General features: G+C 39.4%; 1 protein-coding gene across 1 annotated transcript in view; it reads left to right on the top strand.

Moving 5' to 3' along the window:
* spag6.S (sperm associated antigen 6 S homeolog) overlaps positions 1–23,719 on the top strand; it is a 79,121-nt gene that overhangs the window by 41,412 nt on the left and 13,990 nt on the right. The window contains exons 7-9 of the mRNA XM_018269101.2: positions 3,694–3,846; positions 5,486–5,677; positions 19,692–19,808. Coding sequence (XP_018124590.2) covers positions 3,694–3,846; positions 5,486–5,677; positions 19,692–19,808 — 462 coding nt within the window. The remainder of the gene's footprint in view (positions 1–3,693; positions 3,847–5,485; positions 5,678–19,691; positions 19,809–23,719) is intronic.

Genomic DNA, 23,719 nt, shown 5'->3' with positions numbered 1-23,719 from the left:
CGAAAAGTCACGTGAAATCCTGCCCTACCCACAATTTGCATATGCAAATTAGGATTTGGTTTGGCCAAACAAAAGGATTCAGTGCATCCCTATTTAATATAAGCTTCAGCATACTGAAATAAGAAACTTTCTCAATACAATCAATTAAACATTCAGCATTGTTTCTGAAATAATCAAGTTTATCTTCACTATCAATCTCAGCATCTGTTTCTCTTCTTCTCTTCTTGCAGGAGTTGGGTGTCAGATATTAATTGACAGTTAGATCCAATATATCTTATAGGGGGGGGTTCCTTTCCTAGCAGATGTATTAGAGCTCATTCAAATAACTGACTCCAGTACAAACAAAATCTAACAAAATAACTGCCTTTTGCATAAATACCGCATGTAGAGGCACATGATTTCTGGTGATTTTAATAGAGTGAGCTCTAATACATATTCTAGGCAAAAGGTGCCCCCCTATAAGATATATTGGATCTAACTGTCAATGAATATCTGACACCCAACTCCTGCAAGAAGAGAAGAAGAGAAACAGATGCTGAGAGAGGGATAGTGAAGATAAACTTGATTATTTCAGAAACAATACAGAATTTTCGGTTGGTTATATTTAGAAAATCTCCTATTTCAGTATGACGATGGTTATATTAAATTTTCATTTTCCCGACAGTTCCCCTTTAATGATGCAGACACGGCAATCTTAGGCCTATCACCGGTATTACACAGTGCAAGGGATGCTGATGGGATACAGATCTGAAAAGCGTCACAGTTTATACCCCATTCTTTAAACTGCTGTTTTTGTTTTATTCCTGTATAACAGATCCAGTATGAGCATTGGCCTTATCTAGTACTGGATGTTCTCATATAACAATTATGTAATTCTAAACGACCTTCCCATATACAGGAGTTCAAAAATATCCATGGTTGTAAAGATGTTTGTAAATGCAATGGAAAACAATATTTGCCTATCCCTTCTGCACTGCTGATTCTGATCCTTGGAACAAAGTAAGAGAAGACAGTTCTAATCCAGCTAAACAGATCTGCTGGCTTCTAATACATTGTTTAAAAAGTCAGAACCCACACAGCAAAAAATAGAAGGGACAGGCACATGCAAGGGACACGTACATTTACAAACAAATGTGAAATCACAGAAAATGTGTAATTAATGAATATTTTCATTGAAATGTTGGTTATTATTTTAAGGTTAAAATATATTTTTCAATCACATCCCCTTTAAGTGTATGGTGCGAAAAGGATTTATATCTTATTTCCCTAGATTAAACTATATGAAAAAAAATAATGTTTTTACTAAACATTTCATAAATCGTCAGGCTGCCATGGAGCAACTCCCAGCATCCCTCTGACAGCTAAAAATGCTGGGATTAGCAGTAGCTGGAGATCCCCATCTTGAAGTCCCCTGTTCAGTGTTTCATGCGTCTGCTAAACCCATCAGCTATTATTGCTGCGCGAATGCTGATGCAGTGGCCATTGTTCTCAGCTATTCTTAGCCGCTGATAAAAACCTCAAGCAGAGACAATGGTCTGGACTCACTTCATTTTAGAACCTCGCTTCTCCTGTTTTATTTTTTAGAATTTGGAACAATTGGAATATTATTTTTTATAGAGCTATAGGCTTAAAGCAAGTACCATGAAGTGAGAAACAATTGAATGCAGCAACATTCCCCCCTTTCCAGTTTAATTCTAGCAAATTTGGGTTTGCCATGAATCCGGGCTGTCAGGCTTTTACTTTCAACTACAGGTATGGGATCCGTTATCCAGAAACCTGTTATCCCGAAAGATTCAAATTATGGAAAGGCCGTCTCCCATAGACTTCATTTTATCCAAATAATTCAAATGTATTATTAAAACAGTAGCTTGTACTTGATCCTAACTAAGATATAATTAATCCTTATTGGAAGCAAAAAATCCTATTGGGTTTACTTGATTGATTTTCTCTTAGATTTAAGATATAAAGATACAGAAAGATCTGATATTTGGAAAACACCAGGTCCCAAGCATTCTGGATAACAGATCCCATACCTGTACTACTTCTGGCTATAAGGTGGCTACACAAAAAAAGTATAGGTAGCTTATATGAACATAATTTTATTTAGGTGGATTTTTCCAAAGTTGATAGCTACCAAGCACTGCAGCCAGCAGAACCTTAATACAATCTGTCTGCATGGGGATGCTATAGGGCAATTAAGGAGACAGCATGGCGGCACAGGGTTTATCTTTGCTACCTTCAACACTGTAGCCCTGGGTTCTAGCCAGATTAGAACATAAAAGGATAATAATGTTGTTTAAGAAAATGTTGAATGCCCGCCATGTATTGGACCTGTTATCCAGAATGTTTGGGACCTGGGGTTTTCTAGAAAAAGGATGTTTCCTGCTTCATATTTTTTACTAGAAAATCATTTAAACATTAAATAAACCCAATAGGCTAATTTTGCTTGCAGGGAGGATTAATTATATTTTTGTTTGGATCAAGTACAAGCTACTGTTTTATTATTACAGAGTAAGGGAAATAATTGATGGACTTTGACTTTTTTCAACCTGATTTAACTAACTATGTAATTTTTAAAGGAGAAGGAAACCCTGTAGAAAAAAACCCATACCCCCCACCCCACGTAGACCCCTCTCCCTCCTCCCCCCAGGCTAACTGGCCCCCAGGGAAATGCCACATACTTTATACTTACCCCTTGATTCTGGCAGAGGACTTCACGGCATCCATCTTCTGGGTCCTCGGTAAGCTGCGGCATTCTCCGTCAATTTCAGCGCATGTGTAATTGTCGAAAACTGGCAAATTGCTCCAACTGCTCATGCACCGACATACCGATCTCCCAGTCAGCTTACCGAGGACCCTGACTCCTTTAAGAATTTGGATTATATGGATACAGTGGAGTCTATGGGAGACAGCCTTCCCTTAATACAGAGCTTTTTGGATGAGTTTCCGGATAACAGATCCCATTCCTGAACCATATAATGGACATAAGGAATTAATAAAAGGAACAATTCCATAAGTATTGCAGTCTTATACAGGGGCACATGCTGGTAAGTGCCCATGAGTGCTGTTGGGGGCAGCACAGAATTCTGAGTGCATGGGCCATAGAGAGACTGTGATTGCTGGGGTTCTAGGAGGTGTACGGAACCCAGTGGAGCAGTGACTGATTAGCAGTATCAATATCTGTCTATGAAAATTGTCTTGCTCCCTTTAAATGATTGAGTGAAGTAGATATTACTGTCTAAGAGTTGTGTATGGTTAGAAAAAAGGCTAGATGTGAGTTATTAAATGAAATACAGATTGGTGCTCAATTCAGCATTAGGTTACACACCAAATCTGCTGTTATTCAGTTTATTAATTTCTGCAGGTTTAATGCTTTAAATCCAGCATCACTAAGGGGCAGACTTATTAAAATGTGAGATCAGAGTTTTCCACGGTAACATTTGCCCACTTTTTATTCATTCTTATGAAGCGTATCAAATGGTGAACTGAACTTTTACCACTTGATAAATACACTTCTAAAAATCCAATAGGAATGAATAGAAAGTGGGTGAATTTTCCCGTGGTAAACCATAATCTCACATTTTGATAAATCTGCCCCTAAAATTGAGCCCAGACATCTTCGCATTAGCTGTACCAATATATGTTTTGTCTGCGAATAAAAATATTGACCAATAACTTGCTTCTTATTTTCAGCTGTCCCAGTTGATAGTGAATGCGGGAGGAGTGGCTGGGGTTATTGATTGCATTGGAAATGGCAAGGGGAATGTGAGGCTGCCTGGTATCATGATGCTGGGCTATGTGGCAGCCCATTCGGAGAACTTGGCGATGGCTGTCATTATCTCAAAGGTTAGTGCATGTTCTACTTGTAATTCATAGGAAAATAATGGCAGTTTGAATCCTAGGACATATCACAGCGCTGGAGGAAAAGTACTGTCAGATAACTATCCAAGCAGTTGGGTTGTAGCTCTAGCGATGGGTTATGCTTCTGTGAGACAGGAAGCAGTCTATTTGCTGCCAAATATTTTTATTCTTCCATTAAAGTTGGAAATCAGAAGTTATGCAAATAAGCCCTTGGCCTGCATTTCAGTGACTTATTTGTTTGACTGCACACTAGGAAATGGCTTGCAGAATATCACGGTACCTCTCAGCTTTTTTATTTTCATAAGAAAAGCAAATATAATGCTAAACAACTTTCATAAATTATACATTTCTAATGATTTTTAAAATGATTTGTGAATCTAATTGCTATTAAGCAATGCCTGTGTACTTTCTTATTCACTTCACTACTTGCCTGACTTCTGAATGTCACCTTCAACCAAAACTCCAGCTACTACAGTGCCTTGCACACTTCTATTCTCCTTCTTCTCAGATCCATGAATCAAAGAACATGCAAGGAATTCTGGGAACTGAAGTCTAGGCTGGAGCATTGCTGACTAACAATGCAATGTTTTAAAGGGTGAAGTAGTAGAAACAAGCAGTGAAGGGAATAATTAGAGACAGGCAGATTTAGTAGCAAATAGTGTTGTTCACCTTTGAGTTAACTTTTAGTATGATGTAGAGAGTGATATTCTAAGACACTTGCAATTGGTTTATATTTTGTATTATTTGTAGTTTTTCAGTTATTTAGTTTTTTATTCAGTAGCTCTCCAATTAGCAATTTCAGCAATCTGGTTGCTAGGGTCCAAATTAATTAATTTAATAAGAGACTGGAATTTGAATAGGAGAGGCCTAAACAGAAAGATTAATATTAAAATGTAGCAATAACTATACATGCATAGCCTTACTGAGTATTTGTTTTTTAGATGGGGTCATTTACTCCCAATTGAAAGCTGGGAAGAGTCAGGAGAAGAAGGCAAAAAATTCAAAAACTATAAAAAATAAACAATGAAGATCAATTGAAAAGTTGATTAGAATTGGCCATTCTATAAGATAATAAAAGTTAACTTAAAGGTGAACCACTACTTTAACAAGTTGTTAAATGTGTGGTACAGATTTTGCCTTTAGGCTCATGACACACAGGCTGCTTTTTCAGACAACTGAAAGGTGCACTAAGCTACAACGATGTCTTCCACTCACCAGAATAGGAAACATTTGGCAGCACCGATACTGACATTCTCATCCCAAACATATTGCATTGGCTGCTTTCCTACTGAAAAGAGCCATTACTTTGACTGTCCCATAAAAGTCAATAGGCTTCTTTTCAGCTGACTGAAACACACCTGGTGTGAGCCATGAGATTGTGAAGGCTTATTTGCAGCTTTGTACAGTAAAAGCATGTTTATATAGCAATTTTTATTATGTTTCTTTGTCATAAGTACTCCTCAAAAGAAAAAAGAAGAAATGTAATGCTTAGAAAAAATATAACAGACAGGCAAGACAGACTGAGCCTTAACTTGCAGTTTTTATAATAATAGAAATTCATGATTTATCTATAATGTGTGTGAGGGAGAGCTTTTTCTTAGCACAATTGTGTGGCACATTGCAGGGGGTACCACAATTAGCCATCTGCCTGTCAGAAGAAGCGGAAGATCACATAAAGGCAGCTGCTGCCTGGTCGCTGGGCCAGATTGGGAGACACACTCCAGAGCATGCACGTGCTGTTGCTGTTGCCAATGTATTGCCCAAGCTGCTTTCCCTATACATGGACACAGACAGCTCCGAGGACCTCCAAGTCAAGGTACAGCCACATTCAGCTTTCTCATGTCCTATCTTTGTTCACTGAGCACATGCCAGGAGGTAACCCTGCATTTGTTCTTTGCCATGCATACTATTTACTGGATGTTATCTTACTATCTGCAATTTTACAAGTTACTGTTCAGTGCCACTACTCTAGGCTAAATAAGACTGAAAAATATATGTATGCTGAACTCCTTTTACCTATAGCTTTTTAAAGATGATATAATCCAATAATCCGAAGTGAAAACAAGATTTTTATTTTATCCAAGGCATGATTTCCCTTAGTCCAAATAAACAAGAACCCCGTTTAAAGTCCGTTTCAGGTGTATTCCACTGTAGCTGCTGGTGCTCCAATTTATTTGTAGGCTAAAGATTTCAAAACTGATGATATCCAATAATCAGAACTGAAAACAAGATTTTTATTTTGTCCAAGGCATGATTTCCCTTAGTCAAAGTACACAAGAATCCCGATTAAAGTCTGTTTCATGTCTATTCCTCTGTACCTGTTTGTGTTCCAATTTATTTGTAGGCTAAAGATTTCAAAACTGATATTACCCAATAATCAGAACTGAAAACAAGATTTTTATTTTATCCAAGGCATGATTTCCCTTAGTCAAAGTACACAAGAATCCTGATTAAAGTCCATTTCAGGTGTATTCCCCTGTACCTGTTTGTGCTCCAATTTATTTGTAGGCTAAAGATTATTTTGTTTCAAAGCTGATATTATCCAATAATCAGAACTGAAAACAAGATTTTTATTTTATCCAAGGCATGATTTCCCTTAGTCAAAGTACATAAGAATCCTGATTAAAGTCCATTCCTGATTAAAGTCTATTCCCCTTTAGCTGCTGGTGCTCCAATTAATTTACAGGCTAAAGATTATTATGATGGGGGGTACAAGAGTAGTTATATGTAGATAACTGGTGGGAGGTCACTACATTGTCGTGGGGTTTAGGGAATCTGGAACAGGCATATATATTAGGAGCCATACAGTTATAACCACAAAACAAAAGTATTTGTAGACATGCAGATTTGATATTCTCATCAGCCGCTTGTGATTCCCAATTGCTTGCTCTGCCTGTTGAGACTATTGTGGGAAAAGGTCTGGAATAAATATCTAAAATGACACTCATCGATGCTGAAAGGAGGAATATGTTAATGAAAAGGGTTTTACATATTCCATTATCATTGTTTAACGTCAAAATTCCCCAAGTTGCCGGCAGACAGTTATGCAGGACGTGTCTGGTAGCAGAAGCTTCTCTATAAAACTGCTGCGATTGGTAGTCATGTACAGTTGTCTGTTACTTAGCAACAAAGCAGCCATTCCCCCCAAGCTGCAACTGCCTGACTACTAATAATATTTCTTTGTACTAAATATCTGAGACTTTAATACATCCTACTAGCAACCTGTAAATCTCCCAAGGTGTCTGTTATTTGTTGGGACAGATGCCCATTCACTCCTTGTGCTTTTATAATAATTTCCAAATAGTTTTTTTGTTTTTCCTGTAGCAATAATGGATGCAAAACAGGTACTCGCCTTGCTTTTCTAACTATACTAAACTTCTCACATATTCCTTTTTTTTTCTTTTCTTCTCATTTCCTCTTTACTGACTCCACTTCTCTCTTCTATAAATCATTTTCTAATTTTCTTCTCCTGTCCTTGCTCTTCTCTTCCTCTTTTATTTGCTGTATATATTGGCAATGGCTCCCTCCAGTTGATGTCCCTATAGCAGCAGATTATTCCCTATCTCTTTTGCTGGACCATTACTACATCTCTGGACTCAGGAGTAAACAGCACCCATAGTGGCTATGGACTGTCAGTTCTGTATAGGGCAGAGGCAGACTATTACACTTGAGATATTTCCTATCCATAGTAGAATATTGTCTTGTGTTGGTTCTGCATTTCTTTAAAGGATAAGTAAACCTTTAAAATAAGTGCATGTAAAACTGTTGAGGGAGCTATTCTAAGCACTTTTGTAATTTACATTCATTATGTATTTATTTTGTAATAATTCCAACATAATAAGGGATACATGTGCTGATAATAGGAATGAAATTTGTTCCAACAGCGCCACCAGCTGGTCAGTTTCTGACCAGTCTGACCACCAAGTAGCCAAGGAAGTTGTCAGAGGAGAGAGAAAGAGGCTGCTCTGATGTTCATCTTATAGGAAAGATTTGAGAGAGTTTTCTATTTTTTTCCTAAGCAGTAGAACATTAGAGCAGCCACTTTCTCTCTCTCCTGACAACTTCCTTGACTAATTAATGGTAGGGTTGCCACCTTTTCTTAAAGTTTTTACTGGCCGGTGGAGGGGGTGGGAACAAAAGGGGTGTTCCATGATACAAAAGGGGGTGGAGCCATGCGACGCAGAAGGAGGCGATGCCCAGAAGGCCGACCAAAAATTTCTAAGCAAATTGGGGGCGGGCCAAAGGCTTTTTATATTTGTATTACAAATTTACAGGCAATTACATTGCTTGTAAATTTGTAATACGGCCCCGACCTGGGCTAGTGTTTTATGGGCTAGACCGGGTGGCAACCCTACTTAATGGTCAGAATGGTCAGAAACTGACCAGCTAGTGGCACTGTTGTAACAAAATTCATTTCGATTATCAGCACATGTATCACTTATATATAATAATGAATGAATGTAAATGACAAAAGTGCTTAGAATAGCACCCTCATCAATTTTACATTCACTTATTTTAAAGGTTTACTTATCCTTTAAAGGTGTATCTGTAAACTAATTTCTATGCTTTATTTACCTACTCAAGAATATCCATGTGGCACATATTGCTATTGCTTATTTTAAAAGATGATGTAGATAGGATATTCAATAGTGTACTATGTGAATACTATGCTCATTTAATAAAAGCACAATACTCTTAATTAGTCAGTTTCAGTGTGGGTATTGGGCCTAGAGCCACAGTAGAAATACAACAATAAATGCAATGCACGCCATAGATTATAATCCCATCAATGTACAATATTAAACAGGTAGATCACCTTTAAAGTAACTTTTAGCATGCTACTGTTAAATTGTCTTCAGTGTTTTAAAAAAAGTTATTATTTTGCCTCTTTTTAGCTTTCAAATGGAATTAAACGATTCCTCTGAGAGGTTACAACTTTATTTGTATTGTTGCTTGTTATTCGTTTTCATTTTATTCCGGCCCTCTCCTGTTCATCTTCCAGTCTGTCATTCAAACCACTGCCTGGTTTCTAGGGTTTACTGGACCCCCAGCGAACAAATAGCTGCTGACATTCCAAACTGGAGAGCTGCTGAACAAAATCGTTTAAAATCCATAAAATATAACAGATTAAGACCATTGAACTACCCATTGAAGTTCAGTTGGTTATAATGTTTTTATATAGAAGTGATACAAGGATCGAGAACCAGGTTTAGTACTTGCTATGGGAATTTCTAGTTCTATTCCCAGCTCTGTCGTGCCGTTTTGAATTTACTTATATTAATGAATTAATTAGTTAAAATAATCATTTGCCACCCAATAAAGAATTCAGAAAGAGAAGACTCAGAGAAAGCAGGATATTTATGCCACTATTCTTATGAAACTATCAGGTATCAGTTGCTTATCCAGTGTAACATGAGCTCATACAGACAGGGAAGCTCGCAGATGATAACAGGCTTTTCTGTAATGTAATTACCATAAGAATATATTCTTCCTCCTGCCTCCTCCCTGCCTTTCTTTAAGCATATTTACTGCATATGGTCATTCCAACAGCTTTCCTGGCTCCTAAAATCTGAGCCTTTTCGGAAGCTGATCTCGTGGGAAGTGCTCCGGTGCGGCCCATTTGCATACAGGTTCCCAGAGGAGTCTAGCTGCTGACCTTGGAAATATTTGTACAGACAGAGTGATCACACTCCCTCGTAGGCACTTCTTTTATCAACCTATGTAAACCCGACAGCTTTGCCCATAATTAAAATCGTATTTTCTTTCCAAAACCTCTAATCATTTTACTTGACCTAAATTTAGCCTCCGCTAAGCTTCAATGGCTTCCATCAAGCAGCACTTTTCATTCTTTCTGTGTTCACGAAGATCTAGTAGTCTTTTATTCTAATACATCTAAGTGCTGTATGCAATTGTACAGGTTTCTAGGGAAAATGTTTGTCAATAACACAACACATCAAGGAGAACTGCAAGCGCTTACTAAAACCATTTCTCTAAAGGCTTTGTGTGTGGGTGGAAGGATGCAGTAAAAGGGGATAATGGTGAATAAACAGCTTTTTTGTCTTAGGCTTTTAATTTCCCCAATAGTACAACTATTTAAGCAGTGTATTGGGGTCTCGGATATGATGCTGTATTTTTTTCAGTTTCCTTAAAGGAGAACTAAACCACCCAATAATTAAACTCCTGCCCACTACCCTACATGGTCCCATCTTTCCCCCCCGCATAGGTGATTACCCCTGAAAGTGCCCTTAAAAGAGAACTAAAGCCTAACAAAAGAAGTAGCTAGAAATATTGTACATTATATTTTGGACTTCTGTACCAGCCCAAGGCAACCGCAGCCCTTTAGCAGTAAAGATCTGTGTCTCCAAAGATGCCTCTGTAGCTCCCCATCTTCTTTCCTGCTTATTCACTGCACATGCTCTGTGCTGCTGTCACTTATTGAGCTTAGGGACCCACACACAATACACTGTATATACAGAATAGAAATGTCACAATATAAGGCTGATTAGTAATTAATACAGATCATAACTACATGGCAGCACAGAAACCAGTGCAATTAGCATCAGAATTTAATAATCAGCCCTGTAGCATCATCTTATATTACAGACAAACCTAATTTTCTGCTCAATAATTTGCTACAGCCCCTAAGCTTAGCTTCTCAACAGCTGCTCAGAGCCCACTGAGCATGTGAGTGTCACGGACACTTTCCAAGATGGTAACCCTTGTGACAAGTTTGAAGTCCTGGATCATTGCTGCTATTGACAAGCTGAAACTTTAGGCTGGTGCAATAAGTTCCACATATAAAATATGGCATTTTTAGCCACATTTTTAGAGTTTAGTTCTCCTTTAAACATGTGCTTGTCCAATCTTTCCCCACCCAGAACACACCTGGATCTCATTGTGGTTTAATATCACAAGTGAATCTGGTAGTCTGCACTCATTTCCCAGTGGGAACATGCCCACCTCATTAAAGCAACCACTTTATTTGTCAAAATACTACATACTACAAGAATAGGCTGCTATAGATAGGGTTTAGTTGCATTAGGGAAGCCACAGGGGCTTGCCAGCTATTATTGTACTTATCAGGCCACATTCTTTACACCTTTACTGGCACAATATTGTTATTATTAGCAATGGATAACTTCCAACACCTGTCCATCTGCAGCCTCACTGAGCAGGCCAGGGCTGGACATTCTTCTCCATCGTTCAGAAAGCTCCCGTAATCTCCCACAAATGTCAGGGAAAGTTGATGAGTGCTGCCCTACAAGCTCAATAAGAACATCACTCCTTAGCTGTCTGACACACACAAGTTACATACACCAGATGCCTGAAATGGCCAGATCAGATGGAAACTCCTTTCCGAGAGAGCCAGTGTTTCCTCGTGTTACTTTTGTTTTATGGGCTACAGTGGAACCTCAAATTCATGTTCCTCCTGCTCCAAATGTGTTTTAAATTGAAGGAAAATGTACATTCAAGGCAGAGTTCAATTAATTCGGGATTTGTGGTACTGGGATCTATATTGCGTGAAAATGTAAACTTCAAAAATGTAATTTACAACACAAGTGCATGCAGAATAATGCATATAAAACACAAGGCAGATTTTTTCATATGCAGGGTATGGGATTTAATATATGGGATATAGGGGTTTTCATCATTAGGACCACCATACCTCAGAACTACTAAATAAATTTAAATATAAAATAAACCCAGCATGGATTCCTGCTGCTTTATTACCATAAATTACAGGAACACTTGCTTTTAACACAGCAGAGTATGTCAGCAAACAAGAAAGAGGCGGAGCTACAGGCAGGGCTGGATTTGAGTAAGTGGCGTCCCGAGGCCCGCATGGTCCCAGTGCCGGCCGCTTTTCCGCTCACCCCTGCCCCCCTGTTGCCGCTGGGTCCTAGTGCTGGCCACATCGCTCTAAGACACAGAAGCACTGGGGAGCTTAGCGTCCCCAGTGTGACTAAGGATGCGGCTGGGCGGCATGCCGCCCCTAAAATTTCACCGCCCTAGGCTCGGGCCTATGAGGCCTCGCCACAAATCCAGGCCTGGCTATAGGACAGACACATACAGAGGTACGCAGGTCTGGACTGGGATTCGAAATAGGCCCTGGCATTCCAAGTAAAAAAAGGCCCAAACAGCCCCACCAGCCCACTTAATAGACACTTTCTATGGCATCTTACAGCAGCCCATCTGGCATTTGCCAGAACCCACAGATTGCCATTCCGTACCTGGGTACTGATACTCCAAACATAGCATCCAGCATTTTAACTTAATGCTTTATTAGGTTTTATTCATCATCCATTAAATGATAACTTACAGCTCTTTCCTCCATTGCAACATAAGGTTCTTTTTTTTTACATTACACACAGTATGAGTGTGCCTTTGATGTGCATGAGATCACAGTTGAATGTTTCAGGTGTGACAGGTTACATATATCAGGACATATGGAAAAGAGGGATCATGGTACCTTTAACTGACGCTGTATAAAGGTTTATGGTAAATGACAGACGGGTATTTTTATACTCTCCAGACAGTCTGGCCAGATTGAATAAGGAGCTTTACTGCGTTGTAGATTAAAGGGTTTCAGTTCAGTATCTGGGTTTACCCAAAGGATTTTAGATTTAAGTGTTGGATTTTCCATGGAGAAAGTTAAAGTTGAGGTTTTAACAGAAGGTTTAATGGCAAGATTAGTCATGTGTATTAAATGACTGCCTAATCCTAATATCTAGCCCTGATCACCCAGACACTTCAGTAGGTTTGTTTGTGTGTATGTAACAGTATTGTGGAGATGTACTAGTGCCACTCCTTTGTACAATGCCTTTCCCAGTTCAGCTGTAGTGATTTTCAGTTCTCTGCAACTCCCGCTAGAGTAGAGTTGCCACCTGTCCGGATTTGACTCATGCAGCTAGGGTTGCCACCTGGCCGTTATTTTACCGGCCTAGCTGGTAAAACACCCCCCAAGGCCGGTCCAATTGCACGCCACAACTCCGCCCCCTTTGTAGTCACTCCCCGCCCCCTTTGACGTCACATCCCGCCTCTTTTTACCGTCCCCAGCACCGGCCGGTGCACTTTTTTTTTTGGCCGGGTCAAGACAGTCTATCCAGTTTTGCAAATATGGATAACCGGGCAGGATCTCCCTTGATTGACATGGCAATCAGGCAATTGCTGATCACCATTTCATAGCCCCACCCCCTTGACGTCTCTCGCACCACCTGCAACGTCACTGGCCCACCCCTCTGATGTCATGGCTCCGCCCCCTGCCCGGATCGAGGGCCACGTAAAGGTGGCAACCCTATGCTGGAGGATGCATTAAATGAGAATCTCTCAGGTGGGCCCCCCTGTAGGATGGAGGAAGAGTTAACCACACTGATGTCACACATATAAACAGATCTCTTAATGACTTGTGCCAGTGGTTCTTAAGAAAAAAAAAAAATATTCCCCTTTTTAAAGGGGCACCTGACACCCCTGGCCAATAAAGAACTACCATAGAAACCTTTTTTTTAATTTACCTTTATTTTTTTATTTTGCCTTTTTAATATACCTTCTCTTTATCAGAACATATATATTTAGGGTGTTATTTGGAAAAATCCGAAAATTTCTCACTATTTTCTTAAAACCACTTTGACCAAACTCCCGTGCACATTTTTACCGTATTTATCAATACATTTACTATAAAAAATCTGGTGCGGGAAAAGACTCTAGGTGTTTTTTGATGCCCGAAATTTTTCAGATTATCACCCAAAAATATATATCTTTCTATTTTGTAAGGGAACTTTCACCATTCAAGTTATAGAATATTTTGACACAGGGCAATTAATAATGCCTTTAATACAAACCCTGAGGCTATTTGCTGTGCTGTTTCACAGCTTTGTTTATACTATTTAGGCAGGATCAGTCACATAGGCCTCAACAGAATGCATGGAATGAACGTCTCATAAATCTTAGGTAATGCAATAAAAGACACGCAAGCTGTACTGGACATTTATAATCCCCAATTGCTCACTGAGTACCCAAGTGTTCTCAGAAGCCTGAGCCAGAGATGTAACATCAATATATATATTAGGCTGATTAACTAAAATAGGTGTTACATTGCACAAGTGCCATTATCCATAGATGCCAACCAGAAGCTGGTTTTGATCAGACACCTACAAGTTAAAATGAGGACAAAAATGGCCATAAGTAATGGCACTGGTGCAGTTTAGAACCTGAGATGAACTTTTTGCTTGTGAGTGTTGTTTCATGTTTTAGGGCTGAACTCCACGTGGGGGCCGGCTTGTTCCAGTCCGACGCGCTGAAATGCAATGAGACGGATGGGTCGAATATAATGTAAGTAATAGAAAGGTCTGACATTTCTATTACTTACTTTATATTCGTCGCATCTGTCTCGTCGCATTTGCGTCGGATCGGAACAAGCCACACCGTGGAGTTTAGCCCTTGGCTTTTGCCTTCTGATAAAGTTCTTTTTCCAAAATGAAAGAAAATCTAATTGTAAGCTATTTTCCAATATACACTGATTGCACATTTTCAATGGGTTTAAAGGGATACTGTCATGGGAAAAAAAAATTTTTTCAAAATGAATCAGTTAATAGTGCTGCTCCAGCAGAATTCTGCACTGGAATCCATTTCTCAAAAGAGCAAACAGATTTTTTTATATTCAATTTTGAAATCTGACATGGGGCTAGACATTTTGTCAATTTCCCAGCTGCCCCAAGTCATGTGACTTGTGCTCTGATAAACTTCAATCGCACTTTACTGCTGTACTGCAAGTTGGATTGATATCACCCCCTCCCTTTTCCTCCCCAGCAGCCAAACAAAAGAACAATGGGAAGGTAACCAGATAACAGCTCCCTAACACAAGATAACAGCTGCCTGGTAGATCTAAGAACAACACTCAATAGTAAAAACCCATGTCCCACTGAGACACATTCAGTTACATTGAGAAGGAAAAACAGCAGCCTGCCAGAAAGCATTTCTCTCCTAAAGTGCAGGCATATGACCAGGGGCAGCTGGGAGCAGCACTATTAACTGATTCATTTTGAAAAATGTTTTTTTTCCCATGACAGTATCCCTTTAAAGGTATTTGTAAATGTTATTAAAAACACTATCGGTCTGGCTGTTCCATTCTCTGCACTCCTGGCTCTGACTCCTGAAACAATGTTGCAAGCCAGCTAGATAAAAGATTTGGATGAACCCTGACTTTTGCCTTAAGAGTCAGACCCAGAGAACAGAAATTGATAAACAAACACTACTTTCAGCTGCAATTACATTTACACATAACTTTAAAATTATTGAAAAAATTTAACAAACATATATTGAAAAGTTGCTTAGAATTACATTTTCTTTCATCCAGTTTTTTTTTTTAATTCTTAAATTTAAATCATAATAATGCTCTTTATAATAATATTCTTCATATTAGAATTCAGTGCAGTTATAGTACAGGGATGGGATTTCTTCTCTGGAAATTCTTGATCCTGAAATGAGTCCATGAGCTATCAGCAATAAGGTGCCATGCTGGTACATGACAAGAATTTCTGGCCTGTTAATGTCAGCTGCACCAAGAACAATGAATGCGGCAATTTGATTGGTTGCCATGGGTTGCTGCCCATGGGCTAATTTGCCCAGTGTTGATAAATGACCCCCAGCGACTCTGTGCCCACTGCACAAGTTCCAGGCCATTCTTGTTCCAAGGTACTGTGCTATGAGTTCTTATTAAATAAATCTGTCTGTGTGCTCTCCTTTCTGAATTTTGGCAGGCAGAGGTTTCTATGAAGTAAGCAGCTGGGATTTATTTACTATGATTAAGAAAGCATTTGAAAGTGGATATCTGAAGTTTTAATACAAACATTTAAAAGTTTTTTTTTTTTCTTTTTAAACCATGAAACATTTGCTCCTTTTTTTGTTGCACAGAACAAGCGCTGATTGTCTTGAATTCACAGCCTTATTTGTAATGGGGTTATAATCTGCTGCTTGCTCACCTGATAGTTGCCACAAATAAATCAAGTGTGAATGGTAAATTGAAACCCGTTACCCTCCAGCTTCAAACTACAATTCCCAGAATTATGGAAATCCTGTAGTATATCCATTAAACATATCATCAGACACTGCCTTTGTGTCTAAGTTCTCCGCCTTCTATTCTTTGGCTTGACATCCACAGACCATTATGCACAATTTCCATTACAAAGTCTGTATATCTCCCCACATATAAACAGCTGAGTATTTGATATTAGCAAATTCAGACTTCTTTGTTGCTCCAAGCCTGAACCTGGGAATGAAATATGAAGTTTTATGTGTTATACAAACATGAGGTTTTAGTACATTGGGACAGACGCCATTAGATGAGAAAATACTGCGCTCCTTATTCAGTTTGTAGATTGTCCTGTAGAGTTAGATGCAATTCAGTGTTGCTTATCACATGAAAACTCTTTTGAAGTCTATGGTGAAAAACTGGAACTGGAAGAGGCTTTTTTTTTACCCGAATCCACTATTTTGGATTTGGCTGAACCCTTCGCAGAAGATTCGGCCAAATACCGAATCCAAATCCTATGCAAATTAAGGGTGGAAAGGGAAAAACATTTTTTACTTCCTTTTTTTGTGACAAAAAGGTCACACTTTTTCCCTCCCGCCCCTAATTTGCATATGGAAATTAGGATTTGAATTAGGTTCAGCCAGGCAGAAGGATTCGGCCGAATAGGAATCCTGCTGAAAAAGGCCGAATCCTGGATTCGGTGCATCCCTATGTTTTTTCTCCTCAAATGGAATCTCGTTTATAGGTTCACATAAAGTAACATTTTCTCATTGATTTAAATCGGGCCCCTTTTTGGAAACCAAAAAAACCCAGAAATCCTTTGGTATGTGAAATATATGGCTTCTGTGCTTATAGACGAAAAAAGGCAGAAAATAACATTGATAATAAAATTCTCCCCGCGGGATAGAAATTGTTTGTGAGCAATGCAGGGGTTACTCCATAGCAATTAGAAAACCAGCATACACTGTGTATAAAGTGTTTGTCCTTTTCGTGTATACATAATCATACCTGTTATCCTGAATGCTTGGGACCTGGGGTTTTCCAGATAATTGATCTTTCTGTAATTTGGATCTTCATACCTTTATTCTACTAAAAAAAACATTTAAACACTAAATAAACCCAATTGGCTGCTTTTGCTTCCAATAAGGATTAATTATATCAGTTTGGATCAAGTACAAGCTACTGTTTTTTTATTATTACAGAGAAAAAGGAAATTATTTTTAAAAATTTGGATTATTTGGATAAAATGGAGTCTATGTGGACGGCCTTTCCGTAATTCAGTGCTTTCTGGATAATGGGTTTCCGGATAACGGATCCCATACCTGTATATAGAGAAGTACATGGCACACAGGGTTAAATACCCCAAAGGCTACCCCTTTCAAAAATGATATATTTAGGGAGATTATTAGAGCATTTGGATTAACTGGAGTTTTTGCGGACTAAGCAAAAAAAAAAAAAAAAAAACCTCTGTGTAAATTGTAAATCTTGAGTAGGAGCTGCTCAGTGTGAACCTGAGAGATCTGGATTTACATCTCGTTTTCAAGCATGATATCATTAATGTCCTCAGGCAGCAGCTTGTTAGCTCTTTCGCACTGGAATTCAGTGTATAACACATAATTCATTGTGCTATAGAAACATATTATTAAATCAAAAGAAAGTTTGCTATATCAAGGAAAATGTTATATTATTAAAGAAATAAGATCAAACTCAATCTGCTGAGTCAGTTACTTGTGTTTCTGTAGAATTTTTGCTGCATTTTTCCCTCTCCTTTCTCATAATTTCGGTAACCCGGTTATGCACCACAGAAATAAGCCTGCAGATATTGCCAGAAAGGCCGAGTGTATTTCATCTGAATGTATTTAGTACAGAGGATGTCAGCAGGCCCACTTATTGCAAATTAGAAACACATTGGAAATACAAGATCCACATCTCCTCCTCTTTAGTGAGCTCGAGTGCAGGAGAAATATCATTATAACGAACAGGATACGCAGCTCATAAAACAATAAACACACACATATTGGAAAAGAGAGAGGGCTAGTTGACCTTTACATTAACTTTTAGGCTTAGGGCACTTGGGGCCATGCCTTGGCTTCCTTCTTTCCACATTTTCTCCACAACTGAATGCACTTTCATCCGATTATTTGTGTCTTTGTCAGTGGAGAGAGAAGCTGAGATACAGCCTCGTGTGCCCTTAAGCACCATGTAGTAGATATGCACAAACAATTTGCTGTTGGTTCTCATTTTTTTGTGGTTTTTAATTTCCCTCTCTAGTTTTAAATTTCAGCAGCTATCTGGTTGCTAGGGTCCACTGTACCCTAGTGACTTGTAGTGATTTAAATCACTGACTGGAAGATGAATAGGAAGGGGGCTAAACAGAAAGATAAGCGATATAAAGTAACTAGGGATGCACCGATTCGGTCTTTTTCAGCAGGATTCGGACGAACCAAATCTGAATATTATTTGCATATTCAAATTAGGGGCAGGGAGGGAAATCGCAAAAACAAGGAAGTAAAAAAATATGTTTTCCCCTTCCCACCCATAATTTGCATACGCACATTAGGATTCGGATTCAGTTCGATATTCGGCCGAATCTTCCAAGAATGATTGGGGGGGGCTCGGACGAATCCGAAATAGTGGATTTGATACATCCCTACAAGTAAAATTGTAGCCTCATACAATTTGGGGATCAGTGACCCCCATTTGAAAGCAGGATAGAGGCAAAAATAGGAAGGCATAGGGTTGCCACCTGTTCGTTTTTGACCCGAACAGTTTGGTTTTTGTAAGGCCTGTTCGGGTCTCAACCTTCTATTCGGTTTTCAGCCTTTTGTAAACCTGAACAATAATACATGAAAAATAAATTAAATACTAAGATACTCACCTCAACATGGCTTAGTTACTATCAAGTGCATTGCTGTATTTCAGAGCTTTCTGGATAACTGATTTCTGTATAATAGATATCATACCTGTAATTAAAGGAACTAAACCCTTAATTAAAAAAAATCCTAAACCCCTACCCTACATAGACCCCCTTACCTGCCTCCACCCCCCCCCCAGCCTAGGTGTGATTCTTGGCAAATTCCCCAAATCTATTCTTATCCCTCGGTGCAGATTCAGGGCATCAGAGTTCACGGCAGCCATTTTCTTCTCTTCGGTCTTCGTCGGGAAGTAAGTGCCGTATCGGCGCATGCGCAGTTGGAGCAGTCCTCGGGTTTTTGACAACTGTGCATGCTCCGAAATTGCCGAAGTGCCGGAACAAGAGAAGAACGTGGCGCCCGTGAACTCCGATGTCCGGAATCTGCACCAAGGGGTAAGTAAAGAGTTAAGGGTATTTACCAGGGTCTATGTAGGGTAGGGGGATAATGTTTTTTTTAATTAAAGGTTCAGTTCTCCTTTAAAGGATTAGGCTTACTCTTCAAGCAGAATATAGCTAGCGATAAGGGTTGTCATCTGTGTGGTTTTGAACTGGGCATCAACACTTTTAAAACATTGCGAAAACTGGATAGAAATGCAGCCAGTTGCATCTGAGTGATACAATAGCCTCACCCCAGTGTCATAACTCCACCGACATCATTGTACCCACCTCTGATGTCATCATGCCTGTTCCTGCATCACTGCCCCACCCCCAATGATATTTACCCTACCCCGAATGTTCGGGATTAGTCATCAGCAAAGGTTGCACTTACAGCAGGTGTGGCAAGCAATACACCTGATCTGCCTCTCTGCAATGTCCAATACATATGATTCCAGATTCTTTTCATTTGCTAAGTCAGATGCAGCCTAATTTGTATTGTGTTTGGCACAGGCAAAGAAGGCCTTGAAAAACATACTGCAGAAATGTACCCACCTGCCAGCGCTGGAGCCCTTGCTGCATGATGCACCACCGAATATTCTGAAACATGTGGTCGGACAGTTCAGCAAGGTAAGCCCATTCTTGTCCTCATCCAGGTTCTGACTATTTCAGTAGCCCAAACCCCACACTGGAATGACCAGCAGGGCCACTGGGTCAATATTTAAAGTATAACTAGGAGGGAGTAGACTGCAAAGGATGCTTGCAGACTGAGAGTTTATTAGCCAACATAAAGTAAAAGAACAACTTACTGGCTCAGGAGTTCAAAGTAAAACAAAAGTCCAAGAACAGGTACACTTTAGCCAAAAAGGAAAACAAGAATTGGGAACATCAGCACGGGAGAGAGAGAGTCCTGGAACAGGGTCAGACTGGAACACAGAACGGGTTTCCAACAAGTTTGGAGACCTATGAACTGGCAGGGAGGGAAGCCAATTCATGGTTTAAATAAGGGCCCTCTGCTGGGAGCTAATTAGGAATAGGTTGACCTGCTGGTTAATGCAGAGCAGCTGAGTATAATTAACAGCACCAAGGCTAACCACAGGGACTAAAGAACAGGGTAAGATTATACCTCTAATCTGCCTGAATAGGAAAGAGGTAAGGCAACCGGCTACAATACAAAAGGTCCCAGGTTTAAACCCAGCGGAAGGATAATTCCTTACAGGAATGAGGTGGACATGATTTTTGTTATTTGTGTGCAATTTTCCAAATGTTGTGTTCATAATGTGTCTAGTTATGTCTCTCTACTTGTGTGGATACTGCCTTGTAACCTGTTTCTTTTTTTCTGTCAAGTGTCAGTCCAAAAGTTTTTGACGTACCCCCGGTTGTGCCATCAGATGTGCCCACAACTGGAGAAATCCATATCACTGTGTTATTGCTCTTTATAGTATCTTATAAGTACAATATGGCCATTCATGTGTGTGTGACTATACAGTATACAGCCCAAGCTGTTGGCAGAAGTGTGCGTGCTTCCATTTCATTTCAGCAAACAACTCTCTTGCCTTATCAGGTGAATAGCAATATTTGTTTTGTCCCCATATTTTAGTAATTAGCATTTTCCATGTTCCCTTTACAGTATATGAAAATCATATAGTCCTTGACGATGACAGCTGCATTTTATTTTGGAAAAATATTAAGCTAATGAATCCGTTTATAGAAGTATCAAATGTAATGGGCTATGTCTTGCATTGCTGCCGAGCCCCACGCTAAACCTTCCGAATACTTTGTACTGGGTCTGGCCCTTATATAACCAAATACAAAGCAGGCCCATAAAACCACAGGTACGGGTATTTACAGTCTTTTCATGGGGCCTTTCTGTCTCCAGTTACCAGCAGATTTAGATGTAATAAGTTTATTCTGTGCTTGTTTCCACAAAGACTGCAGTGTTAGGAAGTATTCAGTTAATGGCAGTGAAACCTGGCCGTCCTCGCAGAGATTTAAATACAAAGACGCTATACACGTGCCTGTGTAATATACACAGAATGACACATATAACCTGCCCAATTCCAGACGTGTTAAAAGAGGCGCAGCACAAGGAGGTACCAGGAATATATAGGGGCCACTGGGGCCAGTTTGATGCAGCATTTCAGCATATGTGTGAAACAGGTTATGTTGCCCCCTAGCATTTTGGATGGGCTGTTAAAAATGTTTCTGTAGCTCCAGGTTGTTCTTGAAATACACATAATTATTATTACTATACACTTAGGGGCAGATTTATCAAAGGTCGAGATGAATTTTTGATTTAAAAAAAATTCTAATTTCAAGCTATTTTTTGTGTACTTCGACTAGGGAATAGTCCAAATTCGATTAGAATTTGAATATCGAAATTTATCATGTACAGTCTCATTAAAAATTCGACTTCGACCATTCGCCATCTAAAACCTGCCAAATTGCAGTTTTAACCTATGGGGGACCTCTTAGAACTCTTTTGGAGTCAATTGGTGGACTTTGAAAAACGTTGATTCGAATTCGATCGATTGCGCTATTACTTTGATTCGTATGATTCAAATTCAGCCGAAAACTGACATATTCGGCCAAAAAAAACCTTTGACTTAATTTCAGTTGGGCTTTTTGAATTCGAATTTTGAAGTTTTTTAATATTCGAAATTCGACCCTTGATAAATATGCCCCTTACTTGCATATGCGTCTTCTCAGCTCATAAGGCTAAATTGCAGTTAATTGTCAGCCTTAGTGGCCTAATTTCATGGGTAATATGAAATATTGGAAGTTTTTACAGAATGATAACATAATAGTTAATATGGTTTCTAAAAATCATCATTTTCATCAGCCAGGAAAAACAATGCAAAGGGCCACAATGATTTACATTCCCGTGGGCATTAACTGTCAGTTGGGTTGTTGCTGCCCGTCAGGTCCCTGTAGAAGATATATGCTCCACCCCTTCCTGTCTCAAGTCACGCCTCCCAGCACAAACCTTCAGCACCATACATTTATCTTAGCACCAGGGGGGCACTACAGTAGGCAATTGCTCTATCTTGCATAGACCTGGACTTATACAGTAAGATTCTATAATACTTAAGGATGCACCGAATCCAGGATTCGGTTTGGGATTCGGCCAAGATTCGACCTTTTTCAGCAGGATTCGGATTTTGCCAAATCCTTCTGCCCGGCCGAACCGAATCCGAACCCTTATTTGCATATGCAAATTAAGGACGGGGAGGGAAACCGCATGACTTTTTGTCACAAAACAGGAAGTAAAAATTTTTTTCCCCTTCCCACCCCTAATTTGCATATGTAAATTCAGATTTGGTTCGGTATTCTGCCTAATCTTTCATGAAGGATTCGGTGGTCGGCTGAATCCAAAATAGTGGATTTGGTGCATTCCTAATAATACTAGCAGAGATTGCATTAAAGGGATTCTGTCGTTTTTATTTCTAAATTACACAGTTTACACTGAAAATAATTCCCTCTACAATATAAAATTTCATTCCTGAACCAGCAAGTGTATTTTTTTAGTTGTAATATTGGTGTGTAGGTGCATCTCAGGTCATTTTGCCTGGTCATGTGCTTTCAGAAAGAGCCAGCACTTTAGGATGGAACTGCTTTCTGGCAGGCTGTTGTTTCTCCTACTCAATGTAACTGAATGTGTATCAGTGGGACCTGGATTTTACTACTGAGTGCTGTTCTTATATCTACTAGGGAGCTGCTATATTGTTACCTTCCCATTGTTCTGTTGTTAGGCTGCTGGGGGGAAAGGGAGGGGTGTGATATCACTCCAAATTGCAGTACAGCAGTAAAGAGTACTAAAGTTTATCAGAGCACAAATCACATGACTGGGGGCAGCTGGGAAACTGACAATATGGCTAGCCCCATGTCAGGTTTCAAAATTAAATATAAAAAAAAAAATTGTTTGCTCCTTTGAGAAACGGATTTCGGTTCAGTCTTTCCTGCATTTGTTGAGAAATTATTGGCATCTATTTCATACCATCACTTATTGCTATAAAAATATAAACAAATTGCCTGTTCCTTGTCAAGGCTATTTAGTGTGATAAAAACCTTGGGTCCAAATTGTAAAAAAATAGGGAACAAAGCAAAAAAAGACAGGGGAGGGTGGAGAAGAACACGCACATATGTACAATATACTGCAAATATCCTCCCCAGGGCAAATACCCTCTCTGTCCTACCTTAAAGCAGTTGTAGATAATCTGCCTGTATGTATAACTGTTATAGTTAAATTGGACTGTGTTGCTTTCCCTGCAAATAATGCAGTTTATAAATAGGCAGGGTGCATGATGGGTTGGTGGCGTGTGCTGGTTTAACCATATGTCATGAAAAAAAGGTTATTATTACTCACCATAATCGCTCCATTAAATCCCCGGTGTTGGATGCTCATCTGTTGATGCTTAATAAGTGCTGGAGTTTAAGTGCCTCTCCCTTGACTTCTAAATAAAAAGGCTCATTGTTCTTTCACTTGCTAAACAAAATCAGTTTGGCTCCTAATGGGACCCATGCTCTGTGCTTTATGATCA

Source organism: Xenopus laevis, chromosome 6S (genome assembly GCF_017654675.1).
Source record: "Xenopus laevis strain J_2021 chromosome 6S, Xenopus_laevis_v10.1, whole genome shotgun sequence".
In the NCBI taxonomy this organism is placed as follows: domain Eukaryota; kingdom Metazoa; phylum Chordata; class Amphibia; order Anura; family Pipidae; genus Xenopus; species Xenopus laevis.
This window is presented reverse-complemented; position numbering and strand designations above follow the sequence as displayed.